Source organism: Cyanistes caeruleus, chromosome 4 (assembly GCF_971803275.1).
Source record: "Cyanistes caeruleus chromosome 4, bCyaCae1.hap1.1, whole genome shotgun sequence".
Lineage (NCBI taxonomy): Eukaryota > Metazoa > Chordata > Aves > Passeriformes > Paridae > Cyanistes > Cyanistes caeruleus.
In genome coordinates, this window is record NC_141704.1 from 15112800 (window position 1) to 15138764 (window position 25965).

Below are 25965 nucleotides of genomic sequence, written 5' to 3' on the forward strand. Positions count from 1 at the left end.
GGTTGTGTGTAAACAAATGAGAATTGTCCCAATGGTAGGTGGGGAGTCCAAATACCTTGCCCTGGCTCCTTCAGACCCATCCCAGGAGAGTCATCAGCTTATGGAAACCCAAACAATCACAGAGGTACAAGGCACAGGCAGGGGCATTCCAGTAACACGACTGAGGAAACAATCCCTGCCCAGCTCCAGGGCTGTCCCAGGAGAACCAGAGCCCCAGCACTGTGGGATGGCAACACGCACTCACAGCTTGTTCTGGACATGTTTTTAGTTCTTGATGGCTGCACAGTTTGAGCACAGAAATCCTGTCTTGTCAGTTGGGACAGGCTGGCCCTGTTTTACTTCTACTAAAACAACAGCTCACTGACTTTTCACTGTCCGGGCCTAGCTTATGCTAGCAGTGAATTGCACTGTCACAACTCCAACCCAACTGGGTTGGCTGATTATCAGTTGATTATTCTGGAAGCCTGTGGTTGACAACCTCTGCTTGGTCAGAGAAAGTGTTGACTTTGAAGACACTTATATTTAGTAAGATCTTATCTGACTTTTTGAAGGTCTTCAGATTTGTTTCTGTCCTCAATTAGTAAATTATTCAGCTCAGTACACTTTTTTCCCTGTGAAAATTCCTTTTGAACATGTAGATTAAAAGGCATCCATTCAACAGTTAAAATTTGGTACAGGTTAAATGAAGTCTGAAATGAGTAACAGATGAAGTTTAAAGTTTGAAGTTCTCTATGAGAAATGGAAAAAAAATCTCTGAAGATTCCGTGGAAAAAAGGTTTTCGTAGTTGCGTTGGCCTGTGTAATATATTTTCTCTTGGGTAAACAAGCATTTCTCAGGTCTGGGTTCTGATATTCTCTTGTGTGTTAGTTACTAAGTGGACCCAACATGTGGGTATGCACAGGTTAATGAGAAAGTGTTTGACTTTGTATCAGTTCTTCATAGTGTCCCTGTTTTATTTTGTCACTGGTACTTTTGACAGTGCTGTGATTTGACAACTGTGCCGGAGTGATTGTCCATTCTGGATTCTCTGAAGTCTGGACATCTTGGTGTCTAGGAGACATTTTTGTTATTCATTTAACTATTGCATTGCATTTCAGGTTTGTTTGGTTATAGAAGTGTGTTTAATGTCTTTAAATATTCAGACAATGAGAAGTAATTAAATAGACAATATTGCATGTCTTCTTAAGGCTATTTACTGCTTTGAATTTACTATTCTCTTTATGATGTCAGGTCTGTGTTCTCATAGCATGAATGCTCTTTATGATCTATGAGTTATGAGAGCTTTATCTTTTTGCCATATTTCTGAAGTTCATTAACATTTTCCCTCTTCAGTTCTCTGCCAATGTATGTACAAATTAGAGAATGCTTGGTGCCATTTTAATCCCAATCAGCTACCCTACAGAAGTAGCACTTTTTATACTTAAGCAGTTTGAGAAGATTGAATTCCATTTTCTGATTGGCCTTCAAGTAAGCTCTGATGTTCTTTAAAAATTAAAATTAGAAAGACTTGATGCTTATTCTTCAGCTCAGTCTATTTTAAGCATTTACAAAAGTCTTACACAATTCAGGACTCCATGGCTGCTGTGAGCTGCCCAGCTTCGAGTCTGATTGTGTATCATGTGGGAACGTTCCCTTAGGAAGTCTACAATGAAAGGATAGTCTTGTCCTTCCTCAAAGTCAAAGGTCTCAAGCCTAGAGGGTCATCATTGCTGTGTTCAAGCAGGAAGGCTGAAACACACCTTGCACTTCTTCGTGCCAAGTACAAAAGTTGACAATTCACATTTTTCCTTGCCTACGTGGCATGCATGCCATGCAATTTCATTGGTATTACAAGCACCAGTGGATTACAGCTCTGAGGCATGAACCTGATAGTATTTCTTCTTGGCAATTGTGAGATTGTCCCCTGAACCTCCCTCTCTGTTTCTGATGCCATTAAGGACTTGGAATTTTATGGAGTCTGTTACAGGAGAGTCTTGCTCCCAGTATTGTAGTGTGGTAGCCTGTTGCACTTCTGACAGTGAGCATTTTTTGTTCAAGGACATACTTTAGTGTTGCACTTTATTTTACAGACTGGTCAGGTACATATGTGAACATCTCCTTTGGATAATTTCTATTGGAAAATAATTCTAGTAATTCAAAGAAGATGAAATGGATAATGTGACATTTTAATAGTAATGGTTGTTCTCTTTACCTGTTGGGTTACTAGATTCATTAAACGCCTTCTAAAAACAGGCTGTCTATGTAAGATTTACTCTGACTGGCCTCCCATGTTCCAGCTGTATTGACATGAAAGGATAATGTGCAGATACATCTACTTCCAGAAATGGTGTGGTTTCATTTATCTCTCATGAAAACGTCACCTGCTCAGACATTATCCAGAATTATATCTTTACATGTTCTGTTTTCCTAGAGAGAAGATGCTAGCCACATTTATAACTGAGCAGTGGCTTTTTTCAGGATCTGCTAAGTGCATTCCTGTAGGAATTCCCTTTGATTAGGAGATAGGGCTATCACAAAGCTTAATGAGTGTTCTATGCTAGTTATTCACATCTGAATGTTGCCTGCTGATGAGGCTGTACTGGAGCCAGCTGGCCTATTATGTAAAGTTTTTCCTCCTGTCATCTTGCTGTGAACATAACTGATAGAAAAACACCTGAACTGACTTCCTATACATATTTGTCCTGTCCTTTTATCTGTGGATGTGACTATCAGAGGGCTAGGCTCTGCAAATTCTGGGATAAGACTGTAAAACTTTGAATGACCTGAAAAATGTTCCGTCCACTGCCTCATTGCAATTCCAGCTTGGAAAATTGGACGCTCTTTTTCACCTCTCAGGTTTGAATTTCCACATAAATTGTCATCTTTTACACAGACTCCTTTCAGTCCTTGTTAAAGCACAAGTACTCTTCAGAGTGTCCTTTTAAACTTCTCTTGGTGCAGCAGATGTGGTGTCTCAATTGTGGAATAATTTGTTCTAAGGAGACAATAATTACTTCTTAGGACTGTATCTTATCTAGACATGCAGGTATTGTTGAAAACCTTTCATTTGATAATGGCTGTCTCTTCTGTTCCTCTAACAGTGAAATTACCTGCTCCTTCAAATACTGTGCAAAAAGAGTTGATCATTGCAGAGAAACTTACAGGTTCTGGACTCTCAAGTCTAGTAGGACCCACTGAAACGTAGATTTTCCCACTTTGTTTCCCTTTATTCAATATGCAGCCTGTTCACACTTAGACTGGCTCATTTTCTATATCTGCATTTCAGATAACTAGCCCTGAATGGTGGAGTTGACTGCAGTTATGCTATACAGATTACAGATAATATCTATCTATCTATCTATCTATCTATCTATCTATCTATCTATCTATCTATCTATCACTAATTAGTACCCCAAAACCCCTGATCTGTAACTTTTTCCAGAGAAACCCTGAGAAACTAGTTGCCTGAACATAAATTTTCTGTTGTAATTTCAGTGCAATAGAGCCAGTTCCAGGGTTGCTCACTACCAGCTATCCCTTAGAGCTATGGAAGATGGGCAATGGCACTTCATTCTGGATTTAAACAGGTGGAACTCTTACATGCTTGTCTTCAACATAGTATTAGTCAATATTTCTCTGGCAATTAGATAGACTGGTCTGTAATGATGAATCACTAAGTAATGATTTTTTTTTGTACTTGAAATTTCAACCAGTTTGAAATTATTTTATTATTTTCTTACAGGGCATGATTACTAGTTAAAGTTTGTTCCATTTGCCTGATCTGTGACCACTGAAGTTTTTGTCAGGGTGCTTACTTTACATTTAAGGACTTTTTTCTTAATGAATGATTTGTAAGGGAATTTATAAGAGAACAACCCTTTGGTGTCTGCAAATGGTCCAGTATTATTTTCATTCATGTAGATTTAAGCATACAAAATTTGTACCTAATAGTATCAAAAGCTGCACAAGTCACTTGGTAGAGTTTTTAGTTCCTGAATAATGAGAACTTTTTGTTCTATGAAGAAATGTTGTGCTAATCTTGATGAAGTATTTCACCTCTTTATCAATCATCATGTTAATATTGTCCTCCTTTTATAAGGCACATGGCCTTCTGTGTTGAGTGTTTTCCCCTCCAAAAGGCTGCTGGCACTGAATTCTATCAGATTATGTGTGGGTTTTCTGTTTCTCTGCTGTTTTTTATGCTGAGGAACTGTTTTGGGCTTTCTGGTGTGCAGCATATGTTTTAAATTGCTGCTTGGGTGAATAGTAATTTATTTTGCAACTCCTGTATCAGATATGATGGTGAGATAATTATGTGTCTTCTTCAGTAGACATTTCAGAATAAATGCTGTAAAATAATGCTGGTGTTTACTTTTAACTATATTTTAGGTATTTTGTTTAAGTAAAGCTTGAAATAGGATGTTTTTCACAAATCAGTCGTAGAGTCATCTCTAAAGGAAACATCAATGGGGGGCTGGACAGTAGAATTCTGTTACTATTTCAACCTATTTAAACTTTTAATGCTGTTTTCTTTAATATTAAAACTGATGTGTTTTTTCTAGTTAGAATAAATATGCAACTCATTACCAATTTACTTAAGGTAAATCAACTTTTTTACACAGATCAAGTGGCAGAAAAGGGAAACTGAATTACATTCCATCAGCTTTGTGACTTGAAAACTTCCCATGTGCTCACTGTGTCATTTGTAACTTTCATATGTGATATTAAGGAATTAAGGTGATGTGGTTGTGTTTTCTTGCAGAGGAATTCCTGGGAAGAAGTGTGGAACGGTCATAGTAACAGCAGAGGAACTAGGATGTTGCAGAGTAAGTGTGCTCATTGCTTTTCATAAATAAAATTAAATTTATTCCAAAACTCATTATTTTGGAATCACTGAGTTGCTGAAGTTGGAAAAAACGTTGGAAGATTGTCTAGTCCAGTACTCCTGGCCTTCTTAGGGAAGGTTACTGAGGGCTCTTTGCAGTTGGGTTTTGAGTCCAAGCAATCTACACAATCACTCTGTTACAGAGTTACTTTTCAGCACACTTAGAGTAAAAATTTTCCTTATATTTAAGTGGAATTTCTCATATTTCAGGTATGTACATATTGCCACCTTTTCTTCCACTGGATGCCACTAACTATAGGCTGTTTATGTGTCATGCACTCTACACAAATTGATAAACCTTCTGTTCCCCAGGCTAAATAATTTCAGCTTTCTCTGCCTCTCCTCAGATGAGAGATGGTCTGATCCCTTAATCATTTTAGTGATGCTTTTTGTGGAATTGCTTCAGCATGTTTGTGTTGTCCTTGGGGAGCCTAGAACAGTGCTCCAGGAATGAGCAGTACTTCAGGAGCAGCCTTCACCAGAACAGGGTCACTTCTTTCAACTTTCTGCTAGCACCCTTCCTAATGTCGCCCAGCAGGCTGTTGGCTTTTCCTGCCAAGGGCACATTGATCAACTTGATGTTCACCAAGCCACTTCAGTCCTCTTCTGCCAAGCTGCTTTCCAGCTGTTTGGCCTGCAGCCTCTACTGGAGCATAGGGTTATTCCCTTCCAAGTGCATTACATGTCGTTTCACTCTGTTGAACCCCATGAGGTTCATAGTGGCTAGTTTTTCCAGCTTATATCAGATATCTCTGAATGGCAGCACAACCTTCTATTGTATAAACTGCTAGTTCTAGTTTTGTATTGTTTTCAAACTTGCAGAGGGTCTACTCTGTCCGTCATCCAGCTCATTGATGAAGATGTTCAACATTCTTGGCCCGCTTTTGATGCTTTGGATACACTGCTAGTGGCTGGTCCCAGGTGGATTTTGTGTCACTCAGTATGACCCTTTGAAGCCCAGCAGTTCAGCCATTTTTCAGTGTCCCTCGCTGTCCAGTTGTCTAGTCTATAATTCATTAGTTTGTGAACAAGGATTTATGGGAGATGGTGTCTAAGGCCATGCTAAGATTAAGAATAAACAACATCCACTAGGCTCCTTTCATCCACTCAGCTTCTCATTCTGGGAGGAAAGGCTTCCAGTGGATCAGGCATCAATTTCCCCTTTGTAAATCCCTGCTGATGTCTTAGCCACCTTCTTCTTTTTCATGTCTTTGCATATGTTTTCCAGGATTATTTGCTCTATCATCTAAGGGTTTGGGATAAAACTGGCTTGGATCCTCTTGCCCTCTCTCAAAGATGAGAGAATTTTCCCTGAATATCATAACTTTATAGAGATAAGTGAAAGTGGCTCCACAGTGATATTAGCCAACTCCATCAGCACTCTCAGGTGGATCCTACCAAGTCCTTTGGACTTCTGTATGTCTGTTCTGTTTTAAATGCTACCTTTCCTGGTCCTCCTCTACCAAGTGCAAGTTATCCTTGTTCCAGACTTTCTCAGGTCTGGGTCTCAGGTTCCCAAGAGTCTTGAAGGCAAATCTTAGCAGTAAGACCAAGACATAGAAAGCTATAAGAAACATGGACCTTCAAAGTCCTTTGTCACCTGGTCCCCTGCCCCACTCAGTGGTGAGCCAACATTGTCATCCTCCTCTCGTTGCTATTGCATTTCCAGATCAGTGTATGGAACAGTCTTCCTGCAGGCCCTGCCTCAGTTAGCTGGTGAGTCTGCAGGTTTATCTTTGCATTTATAAGCCTTTACTCATTCTTGACTTTGCCCAAAGTGTGACCTCTGTGACTTTCAGTTTGCCTGATCACAGCAAAGAAACTTTTCTACTTATTTGTTGTCAGATTGGATGAACCATTCAGGCTCATTTTCTTGAAAGTTCCAGATTCTTAAGAACCAGCAGCCATTTTCTGGACAGGCAATAGGAGCAAACAACAATAGGTCTAAGTCACTGAAGGAATGACACTGAGTCATGTCTGACTTGAGTTTTTAAAATTAATTCTAATCTAATTTCCTTGTCAGTGCATCTACTTCTTTCAGAACACAGTTTTGCATGTCAGGAAATCCTTGAAAAATCCCGAGCCATTTTAGCTTAGAAAATTGTTCTTTTTCTCGTGTCCCTACAAAGGAATTCTTGGTTCCAGCCATTCAAACTGCACTATGAAGGCATTGTACAAATGTGAATATGTAGAGGGCATTCAGAAGACAGACACTCCCATTTATTTTTTTAGTGTCGTAGACTGCTTGTTGTATGTAATTTTTCTTTATTACCGATTTCAGGATTCAGTTCTAATGCAATTTTGTGCAAATAAGCTAGACAAGAAAGACTTCTTTGGGAAATCTGATCCTTTCCTTGTATTTCATCGAAGCAATGAAGATGGCAGGTAGGTACCTGTTGAGTATTTTTGCTGCTAATCGTTACTCAATTATTTACAGATAATACAGTTTTTAATTTTTTTTATATATTTTTCAGATTAAGCTGTGTTTCTTTTATAATGTTTGTTTGGTTTCAGTTTGTCATGTTGTGCAGTACAGGAATAAAACTTGAAACAAATTGATCAAATACTTCACTTTAGGGTTCTAAGAGGTACACATCTCATAAATGTAGAGCACTATGACAATTAATTGTAATAAAATAGCTAAACAGTGCTACTTTTTATAAGATATAGTATCCAATTAAATTGAATTATCAAAGGAAATTGGAGCTGCAAAATAGGTTCTTGCTTAGAAATTGTGTTAGATAAAAGCATTGTATACTGCAAATTTTAATTAGGAAATATCTTTTATCTTTTTGACAGAGTTCTAGGAAATTGAATTTTAAAATCCTCAAAATAGAATTTATATTTTTTACGAATGGCTGTTTGCTATATTCATGCTTTAATTTGTTAAAGTAGACTAATCTCTTCTGTTCCACTGCTAAGCCTTGATATGCCATGATCAACCCAACACTCTGCCTTTGTGGAGCTCTACTGGCAGGTTAAGATTTCTTGGAAACTGAAAGTCCTCATTTCTAACATACATCAAACCTAAGGCTACATGTATGATACTACTTTTTTCTGTAGCTTAACTGGAACCAGTGACATAAATCTGTGTATGGGTGTGTGTCTGTTACCTGCTCTTTTTCTTTTGGAGGAAGATTACAGGGACAGTTTCCTGAGTAAACACTGCCTGTGTAAAACTGCAAGCCTAGAGGAGTTACAGCTCCTTTGTGAGTGGCATTAAGGTCACTGGTGGACTTTCTGTGGGTATTACTGGGAGTGCTGGTACATGCAGCCTCTCTTGCCCTCTTCCTTCTAAGGGGTGAGTGTTGAGCCACTGATGCTTTATGGGTCTCCTGAATCCAACAAGATGTTGGGGCAGTACTTCTGCACCTGTAGCAAAAGGATGCTTCCTTTTTTAATTTTTTTGGCTTTGGTCATGTCTTATGAATCACAGCCAGGATAAAAGTGTAGGCATTTGGGGCACAAGGAGGACATTCCCTCAAAGGATAGCTTTAGTTGCAACTGGATGAGGAATTTCAGTAATAATTTCACCAGTGACCTTGTCTCTTGTTTTCTTTTGAACGATTCAGTCCCCAGGATGGGGGTTCAAAAGAGGTATTTTAATTTTGCATCATTTAGAGAAAGCAGAATGTGCTAATACAGCTCATGAGTGATGGTGATACCAGAATCTCAAAGAGGCATATATGTTTTACCTAAGACAGCCCTGGTTAAAAAATCATGGACAGAGTGGTGAATAAGAATCTGAAAGCCACCATTCCCTTGGATCAGTTTCTTGATATCTAAGCAAGAGTTAGATCCTCACAAGATAATTTTCTTTCTGGATCTGTGACTGATTCCTGTATGTACAAGGTCTGTTTAAACAAGTGGGATGGAAGCTACTCTTCCCTGAAATACTCACTGAATGGTTAAGTGGCTGTTGATGTTTTGGGTAAAAACATTTAGATAGTTGTTTAGCACTCTAGTCTATAATATCTCTCCAGTGATTCTCTTCAGTCTTTCCTTCCTTCCAATTTCACCATATTTCTTTTTTTCTTACCTTATATTTTATATGGACATTGTATGTATGAATGATTACAGCTCTTTTAATTCCATCTTTGATGACATAAAAGAAAAAGTAAATAAATACAGAATGAATCTTTATTTTTTGTTTTAATTACAGTTTTACAATCTGCCACAAAACAGAAGTTGTGAAAAATACATTAAATCCAGTGTGGCAGGCATTCAAGATTTCTGTCAGAGCACTGTGTAATGGAGACTATGACCGGTAAGCTGTGGCTAAAAGTTTTTTAGCATATACAATTTTTTACTCCCTAACTCATGTGTTCTTTTGTATGTAACTTTTTCTATGCAGTCCAGGCCCTGGTGTTATCTAATCAACATTTTGAAGGATAATAGCTGCTTAAAACAGTTCATCTCATTAGACAATTTAGAAAAAAAAAGCAAATATGCTAAATCTGTAGGAGATGCTAGTGGTGTTTTCTGGAAAAAATTCTTTGCTCTCTTTGGTGTGAATTAAAAAGAAAAGACTAATTTAAAGCATGGTCTCTATGACAAGTGTACACAAGTATTTTTTAATGTTTCAATGAAAAACAATCATGTGTTTTCCTTGCATGACAATGTAATGTCAGAGGATGCTGATAATGGAAAGCCTTTAAATACATAAATCAATAGATGAGAAACACAGAAGGTAGTCATCTTCAGATTTGAAGTTTTCAATGGTTCCATGCAAAAGGATCTGTCTTTAGGTGGTAATACTATCGTGCTTTTAATCAACGTTTTACCACTAACAACGAGCAAATTAGTTCAGTGGAAATGGGTGTTTTTGGACTTCTTAAAAATGGCCATGTTGGTTGCTCTTTCACTTAGATGCAATAAAAATGAATCAATTTTGTAATGAGCATATTCAGACAGAATTTTTTACTTGTAATTGGGTTAATGTGCATAATGCATAAGCAAAATAGTATTCATTAAGCTGGTCTCTGGACTCTACACTGTTTATCATATTTTAAAAGAATCGTTTTCATAATAATTAGAAAAGATGTGCAGGTATATTGAAATAACTCCAGCATTCCAAATTAAGGGAACTTAAAAGTGCAACAGCACTCCTCAAATTATTACTGTGTATCTGCTGTTGATCTGCTTTCAACATACTGTGTTCAGTGAATAAAGGCTCCATGAAACTTCATAGTCCCTGCATACAACAATCACGTTTCAAATTAAGAAGTAGTCATTAGCGGTTATTTAAATTAACCTGCTGATAGTCCAGAAAAACTTTGGAGGTTTGAGGTTTTTTAATTAGAAAACCCTTCTTTCTACAGGTTAGGATTAACTTGCTAACATCCTCATGATAATGCATAAAAATACAGTCCCCAAAGGTCTCCTTAAGATAGTGATAGTTTCACAGATAAAATTTTGCTGCTCTGGGTTCTGTGATAGATGTGAAAGGTGGGAATAATATCATTAGTAGAAACATGTCACAGTAAATGTTTATTCTGGTGTTGTGGAGACTAAATCTTCAGCTAATGCATGCTTCTGAATGAACTCTGTCCACCTTTTAATTTAAAACATGGATACCCATGTCTAACCTTGATTATTTTAAATGAAATGTGGTTTTTTTTAATACTAAAATAGGAAACCTATCATCTAAACTGTGTCCTTTAAGGTAAAGGTTAAGTTTCAGTATGTGAAGATTGGAAAGGTCTTTTAATATCTTGCATGTCATGCAAAATAGATAAAAGTCAAGATCTGTAATTAATCCTTTAATATGAAATAAATTTCAGTAGAGAGGAGCTTTATTCAAGGATGAATTGCTCTCACTGCAGTTACCTGTCTGAAGATCCTTCTCAGGAATTTATCTTGATATTCTTAATAATTTATTTTAATAATCCAAGTTTTCTCACTGAGATGATTTTGCTATTTGAACACAGATTTGTAAGACAATTCAAAACTTAAATCCCACTAAACCTTATGTAAATCTTAACTTAGTAGTGTGTTCTGTCTGTTACAACAGGTTTTCAAACGTCAGTAAAATAATGATTGTCTAGGGGAAAAAATGTGATAGTGCCTTTTTTTTGCTGAATTCATCTGAAGGTGAAATTACTTTCCTTTGAAGGTTGAAATACGTGGTGGGATAAAAAAGGTTTGGAGTTCTTTTTAATTTTGTTTGGCAGAACAACTTCCGTTTTAATCAGTTTTCATTGTAAGGTTACTTAAATCCAACCTGAATTATGCAAGAGCTATAAAATATAACAAATGGTGTGGTTAGGAGTCTTTAAATTTGAGTTGAAAAGAGGTCCATCCAGACAAAGCAACTCCTTTACCTATTTTGGAATATCATAAAAAATGAATAATCCAGGTGTGAATTACTTGATATTATATTGTATATAATATCAGCTGTTGCTCAGCTTTATCCCAGAAGAGTCCCTTCTTAGTAAAGAAAATTAATCAATATATATTTGACTGTATGTGATTGGAAGAATGAGGATCAGCTTGCAGGGAAGCAAATTATAATGCAATTGCTTAGATTCTTGTCCCCTCTATTAATAAGACAGCCCTGATGACTTCACATGAAACTGTTCTGAAGAATAAAAGTAGGCTAACTTATTGCTTAAAATACAGGAGGTCTGGATGTGTTATTTTTCTGTCCTGTGTTCAGTTCATTTTAGGCCAAATAGGATTCCTGTTAGTGACAGTTGAATTTGCTTACATATATATACTTTCTGTAGTAAAAGGAGATGAATAAGCTTACATACTATCTCTAACCTCTTATATCTTTCCTGTTTCATCAAGGATGTTGATGATAATATGCTCTGTAGTATTTTCATTTTAAGAAATCCACCCTTGAGGTTTAAGGAATACAATTGATCTTTACCCTGGAAATGTCTGCTTTTTCCTTTTTATCTGTTTCCCAGTCATCCCTGAAGCAAGGTTAGAGCTGCCCTCAAGGGTTCACTTTACTCATAAGGAAACAGTTCTTAAAAACTTTGATAATACTTTAAGGTTTAAAGAATCATTTTATTCAAAAAAACCACAGAAAATTCAGAGCATCAGCAAGTAAAAATATATTGGTTAAACTTCCAATGTGTTTGTTTCCTTAGTTTCCACTGTATTTAGCTATTGATTTATGAAGATGCGTTGTGTTATCTGACAGGCTATTCGCTGCCCCATGAGAAATGACTGAAAAATTCTGCTTTTAGGATTTGGCAAAACTGATGCACCCCTATGCTGTTAATCTTAAAAGCAATCCAGGTACATACTTCACATTTTAATGGGGTTGTGTTGTTGTTTTGTTTTTTTTCATTTTAGGACAATTAAAGTAGAAGTGTATGACTGGGATAGAGATGGAAGGTAAGACTATTTCTGTTTAACTTAAGGGTTATCCCTTATCCTGCATGTTTATACACTTCATAAATGTATATATAAATTTTATAAATGTTTCTAGTGTCCAGCATAATAGAGAAATATTAGAAATATTATTAGCATAATATTAGAGAAAGTTAGTTATTTGTCAGTATTTAGAGGTACAGGTACTAGAGAGAAATCCTGCTGTGATACAGCTCTGTGTTTTGCAGTTGTGGTGAATACTGATGAATTAGGCTATTTCAAACCTGCTGTGTGTATATTCATCCCTGAAACATGATAAAATGCATGTCCCTGCAATGGCTGCTCATAGTGACCTAAATATTGCAATGCAGAAGCTACCTATTAATTACCTTAATTTCAGATGGGGTGTTAATGTTCATTTCTGTGTCTGTCTTCATCAAAACATTATTGTGAACTCTGGAGTTGGAAGACCTGAGTTTTCTATCACTCCCCTTGAAAGAGGACGCTGGAATATACGTGGGATTTCTGTTGCTAAATTCAGGAGGGATATCTGTTTTTCTTAAGAGCTGTAAACCCCAGTGTACTGGCTGTACATTTTTCTTTGAAGAAATGAGCCTTTCAAATTGCCTTTATTTTGACAAGGTAGAATTATGTTTTAACACGGGGACAAGTACGTCTTGTTCTTTTAAAAATGTTTGAGCTTATATCTTAATACTTTGATTAGAAACTGTATTCATAAGTCTTGGTACTAGAACTGAAATGTAATACCATAATATGTTTATTTCCATTTATCTTTAAGCTGGTTTGTCTTAATTATTTCCTATTAATCTTAATTTAGATTTTAAAATATATGAAAATTCACTTGCATTTTGATTTTTAAAAGCATATTATTTATTCCATAGTAATTTCTTTAATACTACCAATGCAGTTTGCTTCTAGTATTATAGATAATGATATTGTGCTTCTGTGGCAACATGTCTTGTAATCATAATAGGCAAATTTATCTTGTGCTACTGTTCATTTCCTTGCTGACAAGACCCAAAAGCCTATTTAGCTTTCTTGGATTGTAATTTTGTCTTTTTGATTTTCCATCATGAAGCCTGTTGATTATTGAGCATTCTTCTCTCACATTTACCCTCTGTGAATACCTGCCAGTATAAATTCATCCTTCTTGATCAGATATTCCCTGGAGAGACAAAATAACACATTCTAGCAATTAAAATAAGTGTATTTCAATTTTAAAAGCCATAGTAGCAAAAAGTCATTGCATCCTAGTTAGAATTTCTATTAACATTCTTTTCTCAATGAGATTTGGCAAATCCTTAAAAATTTTATGTATTTGTGTATAAACCACATTTTTTGAAAATAAGCTAGCAGTGAAAAGTTAAATTGTATTGCCAAGTTGATAAAAAATAAGGATTATCTTTTATCAAGGTATCAAACCCCTCATGCTATCACTTTATCCAATGTCTGTAAGAGTAGAAAGAAAAGGAAGAAATCTGACAACTAACACTAAGTAACTGCAAGTCTGAGTGAAATCTTGAACATGCTGTAGATTTTAGGCAATTAGCCTCTCCAGTCCCAAATAGTTCCAAATACTATCTGTGTTTGCTGACACCACAATCTAAATACCTGTAAAATTAATATCTAAAAAACAAAAAGTGAAGGACCATTTACGATTTCCTTTTTATTCTAATGGTATGATTTTTTTTTCTTTTTGATTTCTGTCTGAGTATAGAACATACTGAGCACTGAAATCTTATATGGAAAATTCCTCTGAAAGAAGAGACAGCACTCATCTCATGTGACTGTAGACAATGCAAAAATCAGACAAGTAGATTGAACTAATCATTTAAGCTACTTCAGTGGCTTACAGGGGAGAATGGTCTGATTGAATCCATCCTACCTGGAGTAAAGTGCCAGTTGGTGGTGCCTATAAACTTACATAGTGATGATAGCAAAACCTAAGTGCCTAATTTAACTTTGACATTGCCAAGTATATCTGAAATTAATCCCATTCAAGAGTTTAATGATTTTTTGTACAACTCTACTGTTCCTCAGTTTATATTAATTTCCATTTGTGATGGACAGTTTTTATAAGCTGTTGTGACGCCAGCTAGACACTTCACCATGCTGAATCTGTTTGATCCCAAAATATGCAGACAGGGCAGGACCAATCTTTGAAAGATTGCCTGCTCTCTAGGTATCAAAGCAAGTTATTCTGAATATTACAGGCTGTTCTGCAATCAGGAAGGCAAAATTATAGTGCATATACTTGATTTCTGAATCATGAATTGACTTGAGTCTTGACTATGAAGTTTTTTTTTCCTTTTCCCCATTCTGTGTTACTTGTGCTTTGAAAAATACCACCATGGTGCTTTGTGTTCAGCTTCCTTCATGTTCCTACATTAGGTTGTTAGAGTAATTGTAATGTAATATCATGATCATATTATCATCATCAAATAGCTCTTACATATTTTCAAATATCACATAAAACTTCTTGACAAAAAGTAATACTTGCACTTGGTAACATTAACACAATTATGTATAAAACATCTCTTTGTGTCAGACTAGATTTTGCACAAAAATTGTCAACATGTGAACAACTTGTTCTGATAACTTTTATTGCTTCTAAGAGCTGTGACAAACCCCAAAATATTTGATGCTATAAGAAGTCACAAAACTTGGTTTTGTTACCTGGGACAAGCCCAGTTGTTTGACAGTCACATTTTTAGGGTTTTTTTATTGTATATCCTTATATATGAAGCACTTGCAGACAGGTCTAACAGAAGGAAAAAAACAAGACATTGCATAGCTTCACATCAACAATACTATGATGTTTTTAGTTCTCTCTGAAGGCTTTTTAATTTAATTTTAGAAAAAATATCACTTAGCATATGTGTTGCAAAAATCATTTCACAGTCTTGATGTTTACGATCTGTTACACAAAAAATGGGGGGAGGTGCTGAGTTATAAAGCTGTAAATATTGTCATGCTAACCTGGGGTCACATAAACATTCATCTGAGAATACTGCAGGAGCACTTTTAAATTTCAGATTCTAAACTCTTCCACCTTACTTTTTTGTCCTTCATCTTGCTTCTCCAGATAGTAGATTTTTAAATTCTTGCATTTTCTCTTTACCTGTTGACATGCTTCTGATTATGATTGACCTTTCCTCTGTTATTTTTTTCCTTTAGATAATAAAAAAATTTCAAAGTTAATACAATTTCAAAAGTGATTTTCAGCACTTCAAAATACAGGGCTAAAAGCTGAAAACTTAGGGAGATGGGCTTTAAATGATAGTTCTGTGTGCTAAGACTCTCTGGTTCAGTGTTCTGATATGCTGCTCATGAATGAGTCTGTAAGTCTAGGAAAATTTGGTGTTAGGCAGGCAAAGAGAATAAGTACTTTGGATTCTCAGTCCAGAGACTAATGAGGAGATCTATTTGCTAAAGAGTGATGATTAATATTAGAATATTTTATTTTATTATTATCTATTATAATATATAAATTATTATTTATATAATTTATATAATATGTAAATTATTAATACTTCATTTTAATGACTTACACACCTGGAAAAGACTCCAGCAGGCACTGAGCCTTCAGAGGCAGCCTAGTGCTGGCATGTGCATCTACCTGAATACCAGGTGTAAAGGTCCAGTTTGATGCTCTTTTAAGTGCAGAGGGCTCTGAGACTGGCTGTGTATGCCCATGCCTTTTTAACATTATTCATCAGAGTAATCATATCTTTCTAGCTCAGGTCTTGTCAGTGTTTGTATATAGCCATAGGGAAAGGAGGCTTTCCAGTGTCTCTTAGAATTAAAGGAGCAATTACTTTTAAGCAATACAGATTTTTTTGCTCCCCAGAGACGATGCTGTCTGGAATGGGTCATGTTTCCTGTTTGCTGCAGCATGTTTGTATGTAGTCATTGAGCTATTGTTTGAATTTCTGCCATCAGAATATACAACTTGATCTGAAAATAAAAGGTTTGAACTGTTACAAAAGGGAAAAGTTCCATTTTAAGCAATATATCTTTTTCTCCAGTGCCATGGTTATCCAAGGTTAAATACGCCTTGTGGATGGCTTCCTCTGTTCCCTGCTTAAATAGGCCCTGCAGTCTGGAGAGAGTTTAAGCAGAGATATAACTTCAAAATATATTTCTTAAGAAAAGTCTTTGTTTTGGAAGCAATTTGATGATCTCCCAGCTGAAAGGGGAGTGTTTCATTTGAGGTGGTCCCTTCTGAATCTGGGTAATGAGGAATATCTTTAACATACAGTATTTCTCAAGTTTTCTTACAGTATGTTTTGCTTATTTTGTATTGCCATGATGATGAACCTTTTAGTTATTTGATTTACATGCTTTGTGAATTCATGCTGATGTCAGAAAATGAGATTTATGTTTGAGCTTCTTTTTTATTTACTTTCATTATGAATAAAGCAAGAAAGAAATTTCATCTTACTACGGATTGTTTCCATTTTTCATCTTGCAACACTCAGATTTACTTAAATTTGCTTTTAATATTTACAGCTTAACAAGAGGTGTACTGAATTTCTTAAAAGCAAGTTTTGCAAGTCACAAAGTCATAAAACTGAATTTCTATTGTAGTTTACCGTTGGAGGGAAGGTAAAACAGTTAGCTTCATAGCTCACCAGATGTGGAGGCAGAGTGTAGAGGAAACACAATGCCTTCTTAGGGCACAGCTGGGAAAATCTGGAGCAGCAGTGGGGGGAAGGTTCAGTTGGGCAGAGCAGAGAATGGGAGCAGAACTTGTGACTGCTGGGAACTGTGTAGTTGATAGCTGGGAGACTGACTCCTGCAGTCCTTCCATTCTGGCACCTGCCTGAGATACAAACCTGCAGCTCTGGCTGTGGTTTCTGTGCCCCAGTTCCCTGACCCTGGCACCTTCCTCAGCAGTGCTTCCCCACTACAGCTCCCTTCTGTGCTCACAGGCTCCTTGTAAATGTGCCAGCCCTGTTATGCATTGACAAAGCAGTTTTTAAAACATGAACAGCACAGGAGTGCCAAATGTGTTCTTGGAGCAGGAATAGAATTTAGAAAGGAGAAGCTTGATAACCACTGCTTTCCAGTAATACCATAAGCTGAGTAGCCTCTGTGGATTGTTTTTCTCTTCCCAGATGGGAAGACAGAGGAGCTGAAATAAGCTTTGGGTCTTCCCCTTAAGAGTCCAATGTCATTTTACACAGATTGGGAGGCATGGTCTTTTCTGGTTTAAGTTGCTCCTTTCATGCTTTTAGAAACTCCCTTTCTCTTACATAGTCTTATACACAGTTCAGAGATTGTAGTGCCAGTGGTCATCCACTGAGGAAATGGTGAGAGTCTTTGGTAGCCCACTCTGTTTTTTCAGATTCTGTAAACTTATACTGGGGTAAAGCACTGATTTACAACACAGTCCTCACTGTTGGTAAATTAAGCAAAAGCCATCAAAAATATTTAAGCTAATACTTTCCAACTCTAAATTTGCATTACTAATAGGATGAACACAAAATGGAGAGAGTAATAAAGATTTTTAAGCAAATTATATCTGTTGCCATTACTTGTTTTTTGGGCGTCAGTTCGTATTGGCTGTGTGTCTCTTTTGCATTAATTGTTAAAATACATGTTTAAATTCCTAAGTGTTTTGCATTTGATTTAAAATATTATTTTTCAAACAGCCATGATTTCATTGGAGAATTCACAACAAGTTACAGAGAGTTGTCGAGAGGGCAATCTCAGTTCAATGTTTATGAGGTAAGTATTATGAGTATTTACTCACTCTCAGGAAATAAATGAGAAAACAACAATGAAAAATACTGAAAACAATGGAAAGCTGTTATTGCCACTAATGAGAAGACAAGCCTGTGTGGCTATAATCCTCTTTTTTTGCTTCTGTATGGTGTGCTGATCTTTGCTATTCCTTAAGGTATCCTTTAATTGGTCTCAGACTACTGCCATTAAACCAGTACTTTCATAGTCCTAATAATAGATGGTAACAAATATAATGGTTTAGGTAAGCACTAAAGAAGGCAGGGAAGGAGGGTACTCCAATTATGTGCTGTACTTTGTTTTGAAGATGTGCAAAGGTGTTGCTGTGCAGAGCAGGACAAAGATAACTGAAAGCCATGGGTTCTTTTTCTTATTTAGATCCAAGATGAGCCCCAGAGTTACAGTAAGTTGCAGTAGTTTCGTGTGAATAGTGTCATAACACAGATTACTGTGTGCAGTGAAAATCTCTCCTGTTGTATCACTGACATGAATCCTACCCTACCAGGAATATTCTGTCATAACATCTTAAGTAATTTTTCAGTTTCTTAAATTAGTGCCAGTATCATACTCCCAGCCACAGCATACATTTCTTGAGCAGCTCATGTTTGTCTCCCCACACTGTAATCCTCCATACTTCAGTACTGCTTCACTTGATTAAGCTGTACAGTATCAGAACAAAAGATACTGGGCTAATTCTTTTTTAAAAATGTTTTGCTTTTACAAATCTAACTAAGGCAGGTAGAGAAGTTTGAGTGACTGTGCCATATTTAAATATTAGGAACCTTGCTAGAACCATCTCTTTGCAACTGAGCTTTTTTTAACAGGTTCATTATAATTCATATAGCTTTCTAGGTTCCTGCAGGGATGTAAAACTTTCAGAGGCTGAAGTGTTGTTTAATTTCTAAAGTTATCTGAAATTTGAAAAAAACCACATGTAAATACTATAGTAATTATTGTACTATGAATTACATGAGAGAAACAATCTGTCATTTGATTCATCTTTGCTCCCAATTAGCTGTCTTGTTTCCCATGATATTTCACTCCAAGCTCTAGTGCAGTTCCTTGTGATTCCTAAGAAGCCAATTGTCAAGTTACCTGAAGCAGAAAGTTCAAATGAATCTTCTCTTTGGCATTTAATGACTGCTAGCAAGGAATATGCTGCTAATTCAGGCCTGACCATTGAATTCTGGAGAGCAGTGAATGAACTGCCACGGGGCAGACAGGCAGCCTGTTACCTTCATCTTCCTCTCTGGGCAAATGTCAGCAGGAGTCACTTTCTGGCTAAGATTTTGCTTCAACAAGAATTGCTGCATTGTTTAATTACCACCATTACACAGGTTTAATCTATTGCTCATCAGACACTGTTAAATTGAGGGGCAGGAGTTACTTGGGATTTTTTAAGTGTTAATGGACTTACATGCATGTAGAGTAAAAGCATTGCAGAATATTTACTGTATAACATCAGTGTGGCATACTGGGGGGAAAGACTGAGTCACATGTTTAGTCTGTTTGGGAAGACCTCAAATCATAGTTGTCTCTTCCTGCCTTACATTTCACAGGTGTTCTGTGTTGTGCAAGGAATAGAATCTTTAAATGTAATTCCATTTTGGTTGGGGTGAAAATCTTTGGAAGACACATATTACTAGTTTGCCCATTTTCAGGCATAATTCTTCAAATATTTTATACTAGATAAGTGACTAAGATTTCAATTGGGAATGTTTCCGTTCCTTATAATTTGCAGAACATCTGTGAATAGTTTACAGTAAAACTTGGCAGTAAGCCATAAGGCATTGAATTTCCTAAATAAATAGGAGAGAGTTGAATGACCTAATTAACAAAATAATGTTTTGCTTCCAATTCCATGTGCATTTCTGGAAAAGCAGGAATACGTTTTCATGTGTATGTAACAGAAGTAACGAGACTTGCCTTTTGTAGGTATTAAAAAGGGAAAAACTTGTATTGGTGGCTACAGTGAGTAATTTTATATGTGTGGGTTCCAGACATTCAAGAAAACTGTTTAATGCTTTGTAGTCCAGCTCCGTGAAGATTCTTGGGTATGAGGAGTGCACTGAGCCCTCCCCCTCCACTCCTGTATGCCAGTCAGGTGGTGATCTTCAACATTTTCATGAAATTACCTATTTCATGAAATTAGATCTTCCTGTCAGCCAGATCCTGTCACCAAGTAAAGAACTTGGGAGTAGAAAAACTCTCATGTTTCTCAGGTGCTATGAAGAGCAGATGTGAGCTGATTAACTGGATTGTGAAGAGATGCATTGTGAGATGACAAAGTAGTGTCACCGTACACTGAAACAGTGCGATCAGGAATGCAGAAAAATGCAGAATCTTGTGAAAATTCAGAGTGTTTCACTGAGCTCTCAGATTTAATGAACATTCTCACCTCTGTTGTCCCCATCCCTTATTTGTCAAATATGAGTACCAGCACTGGCTCACCTGACAAGTACCATGAAGATAAATTCACTGTTTTTCAACATGCATCCAGCGTCGAGATGCATCAGTAAACAGGTTGCTGAATGCACTTAGAATGCACTGAAAATAGAGTACTTTCTGCATTGAAGATACTTTGCACTTATCTTTATATTGGATCACGCTGCTTTAATATTTGTATCTGTTTCTAGGTAATAAATCCAAAGAAAAAAGGAAAAAAGAAAAAGTATGTTAATTCTGGAACAGTAAGTAAATATATTTTATATTACTGGATGCTTCTTGCTTCAAACAGAGTGTAGTTGACTCGTAATTTAACAGGATTAGAGTAGAGCTTTCTGTCAAGGCCACAATAAACTATTTACCTTTACACAGCACTTATTTTTGGTTATTTTTTTAATTTGAAGAGTTTGATATAAAATTTGTCCAAGTGTGCTCTCAAGTCACCAGTGGTTTTCAAAATAAGCTCTACCAAAATTTCCATCAAATAATTGAAACTATTGGTCTGAACACTTACTAATTTTTATCTGAAATAGACCTGCACTTTTAAAATAAATTTTATTTTAAATTTATCTGCTGAGCTAGCATCATTAAAAGCTAGTATGCTTACCACAGCTAAATCAAAAAGAGTCAACAATTTTTTTTACACAGGTTTTCTGTAGATTTATTTTTGAAAGATCTGTTAGTATTGTTTGGGATGAGAATTTCTCTTATTTTGTTTGCATTCCATATTCTGTTCTCATATGTATGAACCATTTGATAGCAATTCAAGTATTTCCTTTCAGCAGTTGCTCAGCTTTGATGGCCTGGCATCCATGATGTTCAGAACATCATTTACAAAAAAGTGAAGATAAATATTGAGGATTGGTATATTGGAAAACCTAATCAGTTATAACAGATGTTTTTTGTAAACACGTCCACCATGTGGGTTTTTTCCACATGAACAGTTCCACTGAAGGAAGGGCTACTTTCATGCTGAAAAGTAGCCTTGAAGGAATATTTCGACATTTTCACATTCTTTTCTAAGTCTGTTTATCAGTGAGAAAATAAACACTTATTTTTCTACCTTTGCTTTAAATTATGAAAAATTGGCAGAAGTCGCTTGTCTGTTAAAATTGGCTATACAATATCTAATTCATTAGGTAATTTATTCTTTGCTAACATATTCCTTTTACTAAAATCTATCATGTTAAAATCAAGTTCTATTGCATTGAATTAGTGAGTGAGAAACTTAGGTAAAGTGGTTGTTTTCAACCAGTGCTAAAAGTATACTCAAAATTTTAGTTATGAAATCTGGCTTAGAATACTTAATGGCAAAAAATTTATTTTCACATTCAATTTTCATATTAATTTTTGGTTTAAAATACTTTCATTTTAATACACCTTCACAAGTATCTGTCTGCATTTGAAAAAATATATTTTACTTATGTTTGAGCAGGCAAAATCAACTGTCTAGTTGTTCTTTACTTCCAATTACGTTAAAATTTCCAATAAACAGTTAATATATTTTTTCTTTTTCCTTCTTTGCCTTTTCTTTTTCCTTCTATTCTGTTAGTCTTGTAAATTCTTTTTGATATCAAGTCATCTCTGTCCCCGTTTGCCCTTACTTCTATTAGTCCTTCAGGCTTCCCTTCTGCTTCTCCACATGGTCACTTTACGTGTTTGCCTGCAGTTGTGTTTTTCTTGTCCTCATCATTTACCCAAGATATTGTTTATTCCACAAATTTTTAAATTTTCAACCGTAATTTTCATTAATAGGAGGTAGAGTTCTGGAGAACTTACAGTGGACATAAATCATTGACAGCTGTCACACTACTGCATTTAAGGTCTATGTACATACAGTGCACATCTCAATTTATTATTACTTAAGGGGTCATTTTAAATTCAGATAGTCAAATTACATACTAGACAGAAGTGTTTCAGAATACATGGTTAGTTTTAAACAAAGCCTAGGAGTGAAATAAAAAATTCACTGCATAAAGCTTGAAGCATTGGTAGTCATTGTCTATATGTAAGTAAATAATTCAGCTACTTTAGGAGTTGTTTCCATACATTTTGGAACTTCTAAAATCAGATGCAGTGAAAATACTTCCTTAAATTAATTATGAACAAGATAACCAGCTGTAAGAAAAGATCAGCCATTAATATTACTGTGTCCAGTGGGAAAATGAATAAAATTTTGGTCTTTTTTGCAAGGCTATGCTCCTGATAGCCTGATAGAACACTATTATGGTCTTCTGTTCTCAGCTAGAAGGGTCATTTGGTGATTTTAATCTTAGCTAATCACTCAGTCACACAGAACTGTGACAAAGGAAGTTGGATACAGAATTACTGGACAGAATTACTCCCTGTAATCTCATTCTAAGTTTACAACATAGGATTATTTTCAGTTTTTATATTTTGCTGTAATTGCACACAAAATATTGTGACAGACTTCCATTCCCTTTTTATTCCTTGTATCTTTATTCGTGGATTTGCTCTGAGTAGTTACTTAAGCAGTTTTCACTGACTGCCCACTGCACTTACATAATGAGAGAATTTGAGTAAATAAAATTAAATTAATTTTAATTTGCTTCATAAATATTGCACAATATTTGAAGATCTTAAATGCTGGATCTTTTCTACTTGAGTTTATTCCTCTGTAACTTGATTGCTGAAAATGCCAGTAATGCCTTTAGATTACTCTGTGTTACGGATCTTTGTCATTTCTGAATGATAAAATCTGCAAATGCTGAGATTTCTTACCTTTGCATTTTTATACATATAGATATGTGTGTGTATATACATATATATATACATACATATGTACATACATATATACATACTACTTTCAAACTTTTTTATATATTTCCTATACCTGTGTACTTTACTAGATTTTTGCATTCTAGGCTTGTATTAATACTCAATACCACCTTTAGTGTGAGATGAGTAATTACATAAATAATTGTGTTCTTTAAATAGTGTTAAAATGCTCATAGAATAGATGCATTATCATATACCCTGTAATATTATTCAATTATAGGTGTAGTATGCAGAACTCAGAAAATATGTATGTGATAACCTGCTTTGGAATACAATCTTCCGTCCCTTACCTTCTCCTTAAACAGGAAAAAAGAAGGCAGTTACAGACTTCTCAATCTGTCTCTTCCCTTTCAAGAGCTGCCTACTAAAATTATTTAATATCTTTTTTAATCTTCTTTTTTCCCTTAATACTGTAGGAAATTACGTCCTAAGGACAGAGCTCGAAAAACATTGTGCTTATGTCTCTACTTGTTCAACTGGGAAACACACAATTCATGTCTGACTCTCTTTTATTTGCTTTCAGGTAACATTGCTTTCCTTCCTAATTGAAACAGAAGTTTCATTCCTTGACTATATTAAAGGCGGGTATGTGATTAGCAACAAATCTTTCTTGTTTTCACAATTTGTTTGTGGCTCTCTGTAGCATATGTAAGGAGCTGTATTATTTCCTCATTTTAGGGGCTGTACTTTCCTACATAAAGCATGCAGATAGTAACTAAATTAAGTAATGGAACTTTGCTTATACTGTTGAACTTGCTATACAGAGCAAGTATTGGAATTGGAGTTGATATTAAAGCACTGAGAAAGAGTGACCTCTGATCAGCCAGAGGAAATTTGATTAAACAAAAGGGAATTGTCCATATATTATTAAATTATTAAAATGCTGTCTATTTCTTCTGATTATACTGAGCTTTGGTGTATTTAATATTGGCATTTATTTAGAGCTTTTCCCCTTCAAAGGCATTTTTCCAGTACTAATCAACATTTTTAACACATTTGATTTCTCATTTATTGTCATTTTTTTTCTAAAGAGAAGACAAAAGTGTCAAATGTCTTACCCTAGAACATGCTGGGAAATGGGACTAAATCTGAAAAATTCCTGGCTCTTAACATCCCTGCCAGAACTTCTCTAAAACAAATGAAAATTTGTTATGCATTACTAGGCACTTATTTTTTGGGCATAAAGTCTGAATATACATTCTACATGTTTTTTAGAGCATTGATTACCTGTGAAGAGGCAGGTTCAGTTTTTTGGGGATTTTTTCCAAGTCTTCAGCCAGAGTTCAGTGGAAATGAAAAAGAAGTCTGTGCTGTGTTTTGACAGTAGCTATGCAGGGCTTTGCCTTTGGACCCAACAGTGGCAGTCCTACATTCCTTTTGTGGACTTTGACAGAAGATGAAAATGACCATCCATCCATTTACCAGAAATTTATATTGACTGAAGTCTGTGTATACACAAATGCATGAAGAAATAGTGCAGCTGTTTGCTATGGAGTGTGTTGTACAAATATTCCATGACTGTCCTATTCCCCATTCATTCAGAATTCATCTAGACAGAAAGAGCAGGTATAAGGAACTAAGGAATTGAGGTTTATGTCTACATTTGAGAAGAAAATTATGCAGGGGCTGCTTATGTAATCTTTTCAGGATGGTCTATCACATTCCTTGTTGAGATGTTACAATACAAGTTAATAAACCTAATTATCTACATTCTTAAGAAAAATTGAATAAATTCTGAATACAATAATATTGTATTGTTCATATTGATATTTTGTATATATCTTATTAACTGCAAGTCAATGAAGACTTGGGATATTAATAAATTCCACTTAAACCTTTTTCTGCTATTTTTACAAAAAAGATAATATAATTAGTAGAATGCTTCATGTTTAATTAATCATTTTATATAGAATCTTTTTTAGTGATGCATGCTAGTGAAAACTGTAGAAGTACTTGTATAAAATCTTACCTGTCTTTCTGCAACATATGTAGTTATGTAAACATGACAAGGAGGCTCAGATTCAGAGTTATTTTCTCGGCTTCTTCCTTCCTTTGTTTGTCTCATTTAATATTGCTACATATCAGTTAAAGTCCAGTTGACAAATATTTGAAGGAAGGGGAAAGAGAAGATTCTGTCATTAATCAGTCTGTTTTCCCATCATGTCCTCCAAAATTTGGTTTAAGTTCCCTGTTTTTCTTCCATTTTTATAGGCAAGAGGTAGAAAGCAATGATTCTGCAATAGGCACATTTGCATATTTGCTCTTCTATAAATGGGTGCTTATAAAATACTTCATGTTCAAAACTTTCACTGTAATTCATTTGAGGTGTTTAGAATTAATGAAGATGTCATGGAAATCTTGGCAGCTTTAACAAATTTTGATTACAGTATTGATTTCATTTATGTTTTGAGTTTGCATATGTTTAATTGGATATTCCATTACCAGTATCATCTATATGACTGTTGTTTTCTTAAAGAACTTTGTAGAATATAATAGAGGTTTGTCCATAAACTCAGACTTCCATTTTACTCCATAAGACTGGAATTTAGAGCAGTATGGCAGAAAGAGGAGAATGTCTCTTTTGCATCTGAATATTACATCAAATAGTGCCATCTTAATAGCTGGCTTTTCCTTACATCTTGATAATTAATCATGTTTGGCCACACTGACCTTCCCACATTTAAAGTAAGTACATTGTGCTAAAAATAATGCGTATTTCAAAATCACATTTCTCCTGCCACTTCATACAGCCCCAGCTAGT

General features: G+C 35.6%; 1 protein-coding gene across 2 annotated transcripts in view; it reads left to right on the forward strand.

The window, feature by feature from the left end:
• Positions 1-25965, forward strand: part of CPNE8 (copine 8) — a 72571-nt gene that overhangs the window by 28907 nt on the left and 17699 nt on the right. For both annotated transcript variants that reach the window (XM_086886858.1, XM_086886859.1), the window contains 7 exons: positions 4743-4806; positions 7147-7250; positions 9028-9132; positions 12174-12215; positions 17870-17945; positions 20597-20650; positions 23728-23789. In XM_086886858.1, coding sequence (XP_086742984.1) covers positions 4743-4806; positions 7147-7250; positions 9028-9132; positions 12174-12215; positions 17870-17945; positions 20597-20650; positions 23728-23789 — 507 coding nt within the window. The remainder of the gene's footprint in view (positions 1-4742; positions 4807-7146; positions 7251-9027; positions 9133-12173; positions 12216-17869; positions 17946-20596; positions 20651-23727; positions 23790-25965) is intronic.